Source organism: Diabrotica undecimpunctata, chromosome 3 (assembly GCF_040954645.1).
Source record: "Diabrotica undecimpunctata isolate CICGRU chromosome 3, icDiaUnde3, whole genome shotgun sequence".
In the NCBI taxonomy this organism is placed as follows: Eukaryota; Metazoa; Arthropoda; class Insecta; order Coleoptera; family Chrysomelidae; genus Diabrotica; species Diabrotica undecimpunctata.
The window spans coordinates 5,263,318-5,278,348 of NC_092805.1; the positions used below are offsets into that span (position 1 = coordinate 5,263,318).

The window sequence follows — 15,031 nt, forward strand, 5'->3', positions numbered from 1 at the left end:
AAACAACTTAAATGTAACTTAGCCTAAGTACGCAAATAACAAAGAGAAACTCCTAAAGAATAACTTAATACCTACTTTGTATTGCCTCCCCTAGCCTCTATAACTGCATGTACACGTCGGCTTATGCTGTCTATGAGGTTACGAATATCATCTTGCTGGATGTTTTGCCATTCCCCTTCTAGAGCCAAACGAAGTTCGTAATTGAGGCTGGTGCGACTTCGCGACCTCTAATATTTTTACCAAGCATGTCCCAAACGTGCTCTATTGGGTTCAGATCTGGCGAACACGCTGGTCAGTTCATTTTATTAATACCAACTTCCTCTAAATATTGCGTGACACACATTTCAAAGTGGGGTCGCGCATTATTTTGCATTAATAGAAAATCATCGCCGATATATTGAGAAAAGGTAATACGTGATTCGCTAAAATTTACTAAATATACCGGTGTGCAGTCAACGAACCCTCAATAAATACCAATTCAGTGTGTGCCTCTCGGGATATCCCTGCCCATAGCACATACCATCACCGAACGCCCTCCATGGCTAACGCAAGGACTGAAAGCGCACTCCATCTCTCTCTATTTCGACGTCATACTCGTTCTCTCCCATCTGATGAGTGAAGACAGTATCTCGACTCGTCCGTAAAAAGAACATTACTCCATTGTCCTAAATTCCTAAATGTTCCTTGGAAAATTGTAGTCTAGCCACTCTGTGCTGTGGAAGTAATTGCGCCCAGTTGCTGGTCTGCAACTTTGCAAACCAAATTCATCTAATCTTCGATGAACTGTAAAGGACTGATTAATAAAGCAATAAAAAAGAGGGAGTGGAAATAAACTTTACCAGACAATACAATGTCAGCATGATTGATTTACATCAAATTAGTAGAACTAGAAAAATAAGTATTTGAATTAGGAAATGTAAGTTGCGTACACTTGGCGCAACTCAAAACTCAACCTTTTGACCACGGAATAAGAATATCTTATTCTGTGATTTTGACATTCATGATTGTTTACATGTGTTTTATGTACAGAAAGAGAAAGAAGTGTTTACATGTTACATTCTTGGCAAAGAATTTCTTGGTGTAAAAGACAGGTATTTTCCAAGAATTCTCATTTTTGTAATCAATAGACCAATTTTATTTGTCCAAACATTATTCAATAAGAACAATGGAGTTAGAATCTAGTACCGTGAACATCGAAGAGGTGGATGGGAAAAGTGAAAGAACATTAGATGAAACCTTTGTAGAAACAGATTTTGCCGGTCAACTTCAACTACATGAAGAAGAAATATTTTACGAGTGTTACTTTTGTGATTTTATTACCAAAAATAAAAACTTGTTTAATTCTCATAAAGTTTTTGCACATCCACGCAAAAACGGTCAAAGGCACAAAAGAAGACAACGAACAGTTTCACAAAAAAACGACAGTGAAACAAACATAGTAGAAGGTATGAACCTACTTACAGTTTTTATCTTTTGTAATTTAGTATGTATTTCCTAGATCACTTTCTTGAGATACCCCAAAATAAGGTTCAAGAGGTCTGTCAGACAAGTTCAAATTTTTTTAAGTGATAACAATAAATTCTTTCCGTCCTGATCAATTTTTTTGAGGTTTTTTGGATCATTATGAACAAAAAAGGTCTGTTACTGTAAAGTTTTCAAGTATTACAAGTAAAAAATCTTATTTTTGAAATCATTAAGTGCCTGAATTCAAGTTCAAGCCTTCTTCTATCAGCTCTCTGTAAAAATTCTTGGCTTATGATAATGAATGGCAAAAAAATTAAACCCAAATGTTGTTTCTTTCTATAGTAGGATTTTTTTAATACATCCTTGTACAAATCACTTACTATCTAAATTGAATTCTTTTATAAATTGAACTAGGTAGTTAACTTTTTGTTGTAGAAAACTGTCGAAACAAAAGAAAGGTGAGAAACCACCAAACTTTAAGTGGCGATGAAAAAAAACTATTACTTCAGTGTGTTAGCAAATTTCAATTACATAAATATTATGAATCTATATACACTATTAAAGCTGCAATAAATGATAAATGGACCCAGTTGTCGAAAATATTCAAAGAGAAAGGCTACGAAAGGCCAGCTGAAAAGTTAGCGAATAATTACTTGCCTCTTAAAATTCAGGCAATGTCGAATATAAACAGTTTTTATGTTCAAAGAAATAGCGTAAGACCCAGAAAACTAGATTATATATTTGCTTATTTATTTCCGAAGTATTTTGAGAACCTCAGTTTGGATATGAACGAATTAATGGCTGATGTAAGTACAATCTTTATATAATATAATATATAATATAATTTTTATATATTATATAAAAATTTCGTGTCACTATATTTGTTTACATTAATGTCCAAAACCACTTAACGGATTCCAATGAAATTTTGTGAAAGTATATTGTTTGGTCCAACTTAAGTGATAGGATATTTTTTATTTTAATGAATGACTCTTATTTTTTAATTATAAAGTCAAGATTTTTTATAAGAATTTACCTCTACAGTTGTAGGTAATGTAAAAATCTATATATAAAAATTAAGTGACATTTAACAAACATCATTTTACATTTTTACATATCTGTAGAAGTCTAAGCAAGGTTTAAAAGGTATAAAATATGAAATTGTAAAGAAAACAAGTTTATTTTACCATATAAACAGTTATAATGACAGCACTGAGTTAATATAATATTCTATAAACGTCAACTTTTTATGTTCGTGATACATTTTACCAATTATTAAATTGTAGGCTAAAATACATTCACTGGAAATCCTAGAAAGTTTAGCTTCTACCGAAGATCAAGAATGCCCTACTACATTAGAGGATATAGCGTCCTTAGGGTAAGTTACATTATTTTAATAGAAATTTATTGGTAACCTTAATCATTAAGCCTATTAAAAGTGAAACTGGAACAAACCATGAAGTGGAGATATCCAGGAGTGGCTAGTATACCTGTTGAATACAAAGCATGTGGTGTTCGTGTGTATTAAGGTATAAAAAATGCTTATTAAAAGCTTAAAATTTTTATTTTAAAGAAGATCTTTTCGGAGTTGAATCATTCCATCATCAGTTTACTAAAAGAGAGTAAAAATACCAATATTAAAAAAACAAGTAAGTTAAAATTTAAATATATAGAAAGAACACATTGGTTTTTTACTACTTACATAAAAAGTTGTTAAAATTGTATGGCCACATAAAAACATTGGAAGGACATCCGTTTTAAAAAACAATTCTCATGGTATTTATAAAGGTAAATGCAATAGACTGTTAAATTGTTGATTAATAAAAACTGAAAATGGGGGCATCTTACATGACCCCCTGTAGCTGGTGAGGTTTTATCGACTTACATTACCTCTGATCTGTGCTGGAGTCTTGGGCTAACTGATAGTAGAAAGATGGTATGAAAAATCAGTTAGTACCCGTCAATGTCAAGTGGAATGATGTATTAGGAGCAAAAGTCATTGTGCCTAAGTTTGTGAATAGGCCGTTTTTAGTGAAGAATTGTGTTTTGTGTGTAGTAGGATCAATAGCAATTTTTGGTATTTTAAAAAGGTGGGAGAATGTAAAACAATGAGTGACTGTGATGTAAAATAAATGGGATTCAATACATGAGTAATGAGTCCTGATTTGAAGTGTGTGTTGGGGACAGTAGGAGTCTATCTGAAGAGAAAAGTCAAATTTCCTGCATCTGTCTGGGACAGAATGTCGTCTAAAGGTGTGGGAAAGTTACATTTTATCGATGGGATTGTAAACACAGACAAATATTTGAATATTTTAGAAGAATCTCTTAGGGATTATGGATCACCGTTTAACATCAGCGGAAGATTTTGTCTTTTAACACCGTTTAACAGGACGGCGCAGGTTGTCATACCTCAAAAAATAGTTTAGGTAAAATGGATTGAAGACCACGGCATACCACTTCTGGAATGAATTTCTAATAGTCCCGACTTGTCCCCGATAGAGACTTTGTGGCGCGAAATAGTTAATCATCCTTTTTTTATATTATTTACCATTTACTCCATTTCAAATTTTTCTAGCCTATTTTTTTATCGTATAGCTATTTTCTCCTTTTTGTATTTTATAAAATATGTTTATTTTAGACATTTAAATGACGCAGAACGTCAGCCAAATTTAAGAAGACCTCATTCCGAGGACGTCAAAGAACCAGCAAATAAAATCGCCAAAGTGGTCCATGAAGACGAAGATGCTTGGCTCAAAAGAATGTTGGATATAACACGAGGAAGAAACAACTATGATTCTTCAACAGATGATATAAATACACTTAAAGCCAAACTTCTGGTTATAGAAAATAAAATGAAGGAGAGGGATCATCAGCTTGAACTCAAAAATTTAGAAATTTCATATTTGAAAGAACTTCATGCGAAGGACTTAGAAATAGAAAAAATGAAATTTGCAGTGCAATGTCAAAACGTTAAAAATAAAAACTAGATTTAGTTATCTTAATATTTTATTTACCAAGTTTTTTCTATTCATCATCATCATCATTTGGCTCTACAACTCTATGTGAGTCTTGGCCGCGTTTACTATTTCCCTCCATTTTTGTCGGTCCTGAGCAGCTATTTCCCATTGCTGTATTCCCATTTTGCGTAGACCACTGACTACTGCGTCCTTCCATCTCTTTCTGGTGCGACCAACTGACCTTCTACCATCGGGCCTTTCCCAGAATGTGGCGTTCAGGAGTCTTTCGTCACTCGATCTTAGTACGTGGCCCGCCCATCTTATTCGGTTTGCTTTAATGTAGCATACTGTGTTTTCATCTCTGTATACTGTCTGGAGTTCATCATTGTGTCTTCTTCTCCATTCACCTAGTGTCTCTTCTCTGCAAGGCCCATAGATAGTCCGCAGTATCTTTCTTTCCAGTACCAGTAATTTTGTCGTTTCCCGCTGATTCAGAGTCCATGTCTCGCTTCCATACGTTATTGTGGGACGAATTATTGTCTTGTACATTCTTATTTTTGCTGGTATTGAGAGTATTTTTGATTTAAGTACGGTCATTAATGAGTAATATGCCCTGTTGATCCTGTTGATGAGTAATGATCCTGGCTGCCACGTCCTTTTCATATTTATTTTCAGATGTTATGATCGCTCCCAGGTACTTGAATTCTTTGACGACTTTAAAGTTGTATTCATTGATTGTTACGTTTTGTCTAACCCTTGGTCTTGGGTTCTTCGTAACCACCACGTACTTGGTCTTATCCTCGTTGACCTTCAGACCAACTTCCTTGGCTCCGTTTTCGAATAGGGTGAAAACTTCTTTTGCATCTCTGGTGGACTGTGCAATTGTGTCCACGTCATCCGCACACGCCAATAGTATTTTTGATCCTTGGGCGACAAATCCGTTTGTTAGTTGTGGTTGAGCTTTCCTTACCGCATGTTCCAGTGCAAAATTAAATAGCAGGGGGGCGAGAGGAATTCCTTCGACGTGGTGCTGCCAATTCTGATCCGTGCGGAAGCGTTCTGTGTGCTCACCTGTGCTAATCTTACCAGCTTTCCAGGTACTCTCATTTCTACCATGGTCTCCCACAATGCTCTGCTAACAGAATCGTAAGCTTGTTTAAAGTCCACGAAGATTTGGTGTACATCGCGGTTGAATTCCCAGTTTTTTTCCAACACCTGCCGTAGGACGAATATCTGGTCTATGGTCGACCTTCCCGGTCTGAATCCGATTTGGTAGTCGCCTATTATTTCCTCTGCGTATGGAGTTAGCCTTCTAGATAGTATTATGAATATAATTTTGTACGTTGTGTTGATTAACGATATTTCTCTATAGTTCCGACATATTTGTTTGTCTCCCTTTTTGTGGATAGGTACTATATGGCTTTTATGCCAGTGTTTCGGTATTTCTTCTCTTTCCCAGACTTCTCTTATAAGATAATATATCTCAAGGTTGAGCTTTTCTCCCACTTTTTTTTAGTAGTTCCGCCTGTATGCCGTCTGGGCCTGGGGCTTTATGGTTTTTTAGGGACGAAATTGCGGAATTTACTTCAGCTAGTGTGGGCCCTGGTATTTCAGGTTCGACTAACTGGTACTGTTAAAAAAATCATTACAATAGGGCTAAAAATAAAAAAACTGAAATACTTTTTAAAGAATTTCAATTAAAAAAAATTAAATTATAAAATTATTAAGCGAAATCTATTAAATCGATTTTAATGAAATTAGGTGCACTGTTTTACTATACTATAAAGATTTTCTAGGCAATTATGAAGATCCTAAGTGCAATATATATATATATATATATATATATATATATATATATATATATATATATATATATATATATAAAATTGAAAATAAGAACAGACTTGTTTCCCCCTCCCACATTTTTTTTGTATTTTGTAGCAGGGGTAATCAATTAAAACATTTTAAACCAGTCTTATCTTATAGAAAGTTCAATTATTGGTTATTGGGATTTTGTTTCATTACGATTTTGCTCCAAAATGAATAATTTTTAAGTTATAAGCGAGCAAAGTAGAAAAAAACGATGTTTTTAGTAATTTTTAAATATTTTTTTAATATTCCCGACCTATTTGAGAGAGAGGATAAATCAATTATTATTAATGAAGTTATCACACAACTTTTTCTGCAAAAACCAGGATCCCATATCCAAATGTAGTAATTTTTTCATAGTTCTGCCATAGAAAAACCGAACACATAGAAGCGACACAACGGTCCAAAAGCGTGTACCATTTTTGTATACGCATGCCCGATTCTGGTTGTGTAACTGTCAAAAACACGTGCTTATTCTTTAATTCTGGTTGTTTTCGATAGTCCGTAGGCGTCTATGGTAAATACTCGACACAAGTGCATTTGACCATTTATATAATTTATTTATAGTTAAAAGGTTATAGTTATAGTTTATAGTTATAGTTAAATATATAAGTTTATAGTTATAGTTTATAGTTAGAAGTTTAATTTATATTTAAAATGTCTGGATATATTTGTGCGATTCGCGGATGTTCATCTGTGACAGGAAAAGGAATAAGTTTATTTAGATTTCCTAAGAATAATAACAGGTAATTACTATTGCTTTGTAATTATTATTAGTTATTACATAATAGTATTGGTTTGACTTTCGAACAGTAAGCCGACGCCGACGTGTCAGTCCGAGCTATAAAAAATAAACTTTTTTAAAAAAATTTGAAGTCTTGTTCTATTGTAATTTTAAGATTTCCCAATTATCGGTCTAATTTTGTTTCCAACAATTTTTAGTTTGAGCATTTTAGTAATGTCTTTGTTTCGTTTAAGAGCGTAGGCGCAAAATTTCGGGCCAATGCTTTTTAACATTGTTTTGGAATCCTGAGAAAACTAACAAATATTTTTGAAAAATTTAAACACAGAATGAAAGATTACATTATTACCGAGGGCCGAAAGTCCCTTAGAATAAACAAAAAGTTTTTTTGAATGAGATATTTGAAATTAAAAATTACACTAAATTTTCTCTTTTTTTTACCCCTGTAACTTATTAAAATAAACATTATAGGTGTTTTCAGGGACTTTCGGCCCTCAGTAATAATGTAGTCTTTCATTCTGCGTTTAAATTTTTCAAAAATACTTATTAGTTTTTTCAGGATTCGAAAAAAATGAATGCATTTAAAAAACATTGGCCCGAAATTTTGCGCCTACGCTCTTAAGAATTTATATTGTGTGATATGCCCACTGTCGCTTCTCTGTGTTCGGTTGTTCTCTGGTTCTGCCTTGGTCTAATGGGGAAATAGATGAAAATGTCTAGTGTAGAGTTAGGGCAAATGAAATGGAAAGAAGCGAGTGGTGTGTTTGTTGTACCAGAGAAATATTTCAATAAAACTGAAAGGTAAGTTGTATAAAATTGTCATCATGTCAGGTTGTAATGAACGATACTTATGTTGGGCAGTTAAAAAAAAATGCATGTTACTCCAGTCGTCAGGGACAAAAATGCCACTGAACCTCTGAAAATCATACGAACAAGCTGCATTTTGCTGAGAATATTTATTTTGGGACCCCAAAAAAGATGCAAAAAGGTTTACCACCAGGCTTCTTGCTAAAGATCCCCTCGTAGGGGGGTAAAAACGCAAAAAAATCGATTTACCAAGAATCAATACGCCGTAAATAAAAAATGTAGCTGATATAATTTTAAACAAAAATGTCTATTATCACTTTTTGTGTAGAATGAAGCGTTCTCCCACAAACAACTCTTGAAGCGAACGTCGATTTTAAATGTCAGTTACGCGCGCGAAATCAATGTTCAATAAAATTTGTATCGGCTCGACGGTAAAAATTCGATATCTTTTGATTCAAGTATATTATCGACAAAAGTCAAGATGCGTTTTAAAGGTAAAGAGTTCAGCTTTCGTATGCAGTTTTTGTATTTACAATCTATCCCTTTCATTGACTGGCCACTATGAAGTTTCGATTCTTCTACTTGATGTGCCTATCCGTTACAAATGTTGGCGATCATCATGGCAATCTTTATCTTATCTGCAGCAGCGCGGAAAAGCTGCACGGATTTTGTATTGAACCAGATTCTGAGGTTCTTTAACCAAGATGTTCTTCTTCTTCCTGGACCTCGTTTTCCAAATATTTTTCCTTGAAGGAGGGCATATCTGAATTCATTTCGCATAATATGGTATGGTAAGATGTAAAGGAAAACTATCGCAATCAAATATGAAACTGGCATTAGACAAGGATATTCGCTAAGCCCATTAATATTTAATCTGATAATGGATGAAATCATAAAGAAAGTTAAAAAAGGAAGAGGATATAGAATGGGAGAAAAGGAAATAAGGATAATATGCTACACCGACGACGCCATAATAACAGCTGAAAATGAAGATGACCTACAAAGATTAATTAAAGAATTTGAATATACAGCGCTCATGGAGATCTCAACAGAGAAAACTAACACCATAATGATATCAGTGGAACCGAAACGATGTAAACTAGTCGTAAATAACAAAATAATAGAAAAAGTGATGGAAACTGAATACTTGGGAATAAAACTGTCAAGCTTCGGAAAAGTGGAAGAAGTACAAAAACAAGTGAACATGGCAAACAGAGCAGCAGGATGTCTCAACAACATTATCTGGAGAAACAATTACCTCACAACGGAAACGAAAACCAGGATATATAAATCAACAATAAGACGATAATGACGTACACAGCGGAAACAAAAGCAGATACGGCGAAAACAGAAAGACTACTGGAAACAACAGAAATGAAAGTCTTACGAAAAATAACAAACCAATTTCTAATTAAAGACAGAGTAAGAAGTGAGGAAATACGAGCGAGATGTGGTATAGAGGAAATAAACGCGTGGACCAAAAGAAGAGATTGGGACGACCGAGGAAAAGATGGTCAGACAACGTCAATTGAGGCTAAAAACCGAAGTAAAACAGGCATTAAGCCTATTTATTAAGTAAGAAGAAGAAGATTTTACGTAATATGTCTGAAGAACTGTAACTTTCGAGATTTGATGGTGGTCAGTACTTCTCGATTCTTATTCATTCTTCTGAGGTCCTCCTCCTCATTTGTGACTCGCTCAGTCCACGGGATCTTAAGCATTCTTCGAAACAGCACACAAATAGCGGCACCACAAGATCTGGTGACAGAAGCACACATATTCAAAGGGGTCTCGGAGTTTATATATCTTAGATCACAACTATATAACAGCAACCTAGTAAGCGTAGAAATTAAGAGAAGAATATACCTGGAGAACAGAGCTTACTTTGGACTACAGCAGCTCTTACATCACACATAATTAGCAGAAAAACCAAGATGCTAATATATGAAACTCTTACTAAACCTGTCCTGACATACGCGTCAGAGACATGGACTATGGTAAAAAGCGACGAAGAACTGTTAAGCCGTTTTGATAGGCGCTACAATTTTGAGCGCCTATCAATGCTATGAAAAATGCAACATCGTTCGGTCTATTAAAATCAATAGTAAGGTGGCTAGGACATCTTGAAAGAATAGACACTGGAGACCCCAAAGACAGATATTATATCAAGAGCCAGTAGGAACCATGAAGAGAAGCAGGCCAAGATCTAAATTTAAAACTCAAGTCGAAGATGACTTGAGGAATCTAGGGGTCAGAAATTGGAAAGCCAGGGCGAAAGATAGGGGGGAGTGGAGACTAATTCTTGAACAGGCCAAGACCCACACAGGGTTGTAGAGCCAAAAATGATGATGATGAGTAGAATTAGAAAACAGGATAAAATTAAGAATTTATATATTAGAAGAGTAGAGATAGCGCCAATTGATGCCAAAATGAGAGACCATATCATAAAATGGTCACTCAACATCAAAATAATAATCGCTGATTTGGATGTTTCTGAAAGTAAAAAAGAAAACAAAATGATGTAAATAATTGAAAAATCCTTTATTAATTTGTTAATAATTTTACAGAATCTAAAAAAGCGTAAAAAACCCCAAAACCAATAAGTATAAGATTAACTTGAAATAAATTCGGGCCTAATATTGAACCATTATTAATAATTTAATTGCCTATTATTTTAATATAGGTACTATCAAAAAGTTAGTCATCACCAAATGTAGATTTTGTAGAATCCTCAATAACTTCTTCCTCTTCTATAATTTTTTTATTTTTGGGCGTGTCCATAGCATTATCAAAGTCTGTTCCATCGTCAGTTTCACTCATGATCTTCCTGTACATTTCCTCAAAGTCTTCATCAGTTTTTTCTTCACTCTCTATTTTATTCCCTTCTAATTTATAATCTTCAGACATACTTTCACCTACAAGTAGTTCTTTTAGCTGCATAAATCCGTCTTCTTCCCCCAATTGCAAATAAGAAGCTTTTTCTTTAAACTCTAGCTGTTGTTTTTCTTCTTCCTTGTGCAATGTCTTTAATTGTGTATCTAACGACTGGAGTCGTTCTTTTAACAGAAAGCTGTTTAGCTGTTCGATTTCTTCTTTATTTGTGTCAATATCTTTTTCGTTTTTCTTTTCATCAAGTGTAAACTTTTCTAATTCAAAGTTAATATCTTTCAATCTTTTCTCGTCATCTTCATTAAACATATACGCGTTTTTCAATTTGTTTAAGGTAGCCGTGAAGAAAGAGGGTTTATTACTGTTCTGGGGACATTCAAAGTCGTCATTTCCCAGTAAGTTTTCCAGTTTAAACTTTTCTTCGTCGGTTAATGATGAATTTGCAAGCATACCTGCCTTTGCTAGTCCGATATTTCTCATAATAAAATCATTAGGTTTACAAACTTCTTTAATATGTTTTTTCTGACTACAAGCACCAGCGTTATTGTCCTTTTCATCGTCTGTATCCAGAAACTCAAATTGGCATAGATTTAAAAATAATTCGTCATCTTTTCCCACCAGTTTATGACTTGTTGCGATTTCGTTACACATTTCGAATTGGGTTTTTAATCTTTCTTCTTTTTCTAATTTATACTCGCTTATCATTGTGCTGATTCCATCATCAAGTTTCTTAATATTACTTAGTTGTTCTTGAACTTCAGGTGTGTGTTTTAAATTTTTAAATAATTTTTCTTCATCTACATCTAATTCTTCTGTAAATACTAAATTCTGTAATACTGGCGTATCTTTCAGTCCTTTAACTTTACCCATCATTTCAGAATAGAAGGAATGAAACTCTTTTAAGAAGTTTTCGGTGGTTTGATTTTCGTTCGCCATTGTTATTTTAGAAGTACTCTGGTTCTGGTTTTCATAGTCGAAGCCAAAGGTTGTGAATCCTGGAATAGTCGAATTTTGTAGGTAATTATCTAAATAATTTACGTGGTCTATATCAGGTAGATCTTCCTCTTCATTTGTACTTGCACAAATTGCTGTGTACTTATCATAATCGTAGTCACCATCCATGTCCGTGAAGAATGTTGAAATATATTAAAATATGTCAAATGTAACAGTAAATATGACAAAATAAACTTATTTATTTATTATTCTCGTATAAAAACAACAAATATAAGGTATGCTAATGAATAAAGTGATAGGTATTTGTTTGATCGATAATTAAGAGACGTTTTAATGTTATTTGTTCATTAGTGTCGAAAGGGATAAAACACTTGCTAATATACAATAAGAAAAACTAAAATAAAAATAACCCGGCAATTAAGTACAATCTTGCATTGGAATAAATATTTATCTTTCAACCTGCATCATCCTTCTTTTATCCTGGTGCCTGCATATCCTCGGAGAAAAAATAGACATTTGACAATAGAATAGAAAAGACAGGTGACGTCACGTCAAAGGCATGGCATTGGCATAAAAAACAAAATGACCGACTAATTGTAATTTGGAAGGAAGAAAACCAGTGTGATAAATTCATACAATTTAAATAATTTAAGCTATTATTAACCAAAAATGAATTCATTGATGAATTATGGTAGCGATGATGACTTGGATGATGTTGCCGAAGAAGCTGCTGTGGTATGTGTCAAATTATTTTTATTAGTAAGTTGGACGGCTTCTGTCCATGTTGATATTGATCAACTTATTTTGAATTAATTATTAAATCGTTTTACCGACTAAATATACAATTATTTTTACTATTAATTGGGTTTTCAGATATTTAGGCATATTCATATGTTGAATATGTAATGTTACAGCATATTTAATTACTATTATATGCAGTCTGATACTCAAAAGAAATAAACAAAATTATTTAGTAAACATAAAAAAATCAAACATTGCATTACATAATTATAATAAATACCAAGTTAACACTTATTCCTATGGATGGAAGTTCCTATTTATTATGAGAAACTGATCTAATTCAGTTACAGACAATCCTAGGTTGGAATCCTAAAATAGTGCTAGAATAACATTTATTTACTGATTCGTTAATGTTAGTGCTCAATACACTTAATAAATTTATTTCTAATTAATTCCATTCCTTCATTCTAAATTTGCTACAGACTTCTTTTCATTCAGTAATATGTAACATATAATTATACAAAAAGTATCACAACAAAAGTAATATACCCACAGTAATAGATCTTATATATTTTTTGATCATTTTCTATAAAAATCTTTAAATTTGAACAGAATGGAAAATATCTTTGAAACATATCTCTAAAAGAGTATATCTTTCAATCTGCTTTTATTGTATACTAATTAATTATTTGCCAAAAAATAGTTCGATCATCACCCACAATTATTGACAGGATCCCTATGGTGGCAGCACCAGAAACTTCAGGAAGCCCTCAAGTGCCCAGCCAAATGATGACACCAACTATGATGAAGTCCAGATGAGCCTCAGCGAGGTAAACATATATCATTTGTATTTAGTTAACTGAAAAAATTCTTTTGAATAATTTTTATATTAAATTGTAACCAAAAATTTGGCAATTGAATTTTTTTTTCATCATGCAACATTTTTGTGTGTAGTAATTTATTTAAAATTCTTAAATGAAGCAGTAAATCACAAAAGGTAGAGGAAGGTTGAGATGATGAGAAGTATTTTACTCTTCATAATGTGATCTATCTCGGTAGCACTGTTATTTCCAGTTATAAACAACTTGTTGTTGTGTTTGCTTACTAAAATATAATTATTCTTGTTTCTTGTGATTTTTAATATCATCCTACGGCCTTCTATCTGTTCTTTCATAATCATTAATACAAAATGTATAGCCATGGTAGTTTGGGAATGTTTAGCTGTAAAATAAAATGAAAAGGAAAGTTATCTCATTTGTTTTCAAACACAAAAAAGTATATTTGCTGCAATAAAGACCATAACCACAAAATCTCCTACTGAAATGGCCTAAATTCATGAATTCCATCATCATTCTGGCTTTAAAACTCTGCGTGGGTCCTAGCCTGCTCAACAATTTCTCTCCAGTTGTCCCCATCTATCGCCTTCCTCCGCTATATGTATTCCCATATTTCACATGTCTTCATCAATGTTATCAAGGTTATCATTGGTGTATCATGTTATCACATACCAAAAATACAGTAAAAATTCATGAGTTACAATATCATAATTTTACAATCAATAGAGCTGAGGACATATCTAATCAATTAAATCAATACTTTGCACATGTAGGAAAATCTGTAGCAAATAACAACACCTCCATAAAACCTCCAATAGCCAGAAAAATACAATTCGAATGGCAATAAGTCTCAGAAAACCATATTAGAGAAATCATAAGAAAATTAAAAAAAAAGGAAAATCTCTAGGCTGCTATGGCTTTAGTGCGGATATTATTAGAGTTTGCAGAGGAGCTGCTACCAATTTTAACTAAATTACTTAATTACCATAAAATACTTATGAAAATGGCAATAGTGGTACTGTTGTATAAAGGAGTGGACTCAAAGCAACCTGGAAGTTATCTGCCAATATCTCTGTTAACAGCCATGTCAAAAATCTTGGAATCATGTGTAAATAACCAAATTGTACAGTTCTTTAATTTATCCAGCTACTGATTTAACAGGCAGTATGGTTTTAGATATGATTCAAGCACAGTCTCAGCTGCTACTGACTTAATTACAGACATGTAGAACAAATTAGAAGTATACATTAAATGTACAGTGACAAAAAGCTAGAAATAAAGAAGATAGCCTCTGGGAGATAGAAACAACTATATTCCCTATTCCTAATGATTCATTATAGTAAATATGGCAAAGTGACAAACATTGTGTGACAACTTCAATGAATCCTTTAAAGAAAAATAATTCTATGAAATCATAGAGCTTGTTTAGGCTTTACCATATTTTCAGCAATCTTCTTGTTTTGTGAGTCCCTCATAATTTTCCTTGAAATAAAAGATTTAACATCCAATATTAACTTAATTTGTGAAATTTTTGATAATACCAGTAATTATTCTACAATTTTAAATAAAGTTTTACACAAAAAAATGTTTTATATGAAGTTTTCCAGATAAATTAGTTGTCTTAACATTGCTATACACAAAAAAGGTATATTTTAATTTTTACCACTCAAGTTAATAAACAAAACAATAATGTTAAAACATCTACATTTATTTTGATACCAAATGGATAACATGTATCAATGTACAATGTAAAATGCTTCTCTTTCATACTA

The 15,031-nt window shown here is 33.0% G+C and overlaps 3 protein-coding genes across 8 annotated transcripts in view; 2 read left to right on the forward strand and 1 right to left on the reverse strand.

Moving 5' to 3' along the window:
* The first annotated feature begins 1,010 nt into the window (after positions 1-1,010).
* On the forward strand, positions 1,011-4,476 carry LOC140435461 (uncharacterized). 2 transcript variants are annotated; one of them, XM_072524193.1, is made up of 4 exons: positions 1,011-1,445; positions 1,900-2,270; positions 2,751-2,842; positions 4,103-4,476. In XM_072524193.1, exons 1-4 carry the CDS (start codon positions 1,166-1,168, stop codon positions 4,449-4,451), a joined length of 1,092 nt encoding a protein of 363 aa, XP_072380294.1. In that variant the 5' UTR covers positions 1,011-1,165; the 3' UTR covers positions 4,452-4,476. The 2 variants fall into 2 exon arrangements, with proteins under 2 accessions (XP_072380294.1, XP_072380295.1); XM_072524194.1 differs by lacking the exon at positions 1,011-1,445 and adding an exon at positions 1,475-1,636.
* Positions 4,477-10,367: 5,891 nt separating this feature from the next.
* On the reverse strand, positions 10,368-11,916 carry LOC140435462 (uncharacterized). Its single transcript, XM_072524195.1, has one exon. The coding sequence runs from the start codon at positions 11,848-11,850 to the stop codon at positions 10,537-10,539; it is 1,314 nt and encodes a 437-aa protein (XP_072380296.1). The 5' UTR covers positions 11,851-11,916; the 3' UTR covers positions 10,368-10,536.
* Positions 11,917-12,249: 333 nt separating this feature from the next.
* The window catches only part of LOC140436386 (uncharacterized), a 39,587-nt gene continuing 36,805 nt past the window's right edge, over positions 12,250-15,031 (forward strand). For 2 of the 5 annotated variants that reach the window (XR_011950277.1, XM_072525142.1), the window contains exons 1-2: positions 12,250-12,417; positions 13,155-13,253. Coding sequence is in view for 2 of the 5 variants with exons in the window: in XM_072525142.1 (XP_072381243.1) it covers positions 12,352-12,417; positions 13,155-13,253 (165 nt within the window). In the remaining 3 variants the exon portion in view is untranslated. Of the gene's footprint in view, positions 12,418-13,125; positions 13,254-15,031 lie in introns of those variants that run through there. The other 3 variants (XM_072525143.1, XM_072525144.1, XM_072525145.1) reach the window with 3 other exon arrangements.

What these genes read in the sequence shown, in the direction of transcription:
- LOC140435461 (XM_072524193.1), top strand. Translation starts at nt 1,166, where the DNA reads ATGGAGTTAGAATCTAGTACCGTGAACATCGAAGAGGTGGATGGGAAA. An exon ending in TGAAACAAACATAGTAGAAG is followed by an intron (nt 1,446 to 1,899) that starts GTATGAACCTAC and finishes TTTTTGTTGTAG; the next exon opens with AAAACTGTCGAAACAAAAGA. An exon ending in GAGGATATAGCGTCCTTAGG is followed by an intron (nt 2,843 to 4,102) that starts GTAAGTTACATT and finishes TGTTTATTTTAG; the next exon opens with ACATTTAAATGACGCAGAAC.
- LOC140435462 (XM_072524195.1), bottom strand. Translation starts at nt 11,850, where the DNA reads ATGGATGGTGACTACGATTATGATAAGTACACAGCAATTTGTGCAAGT.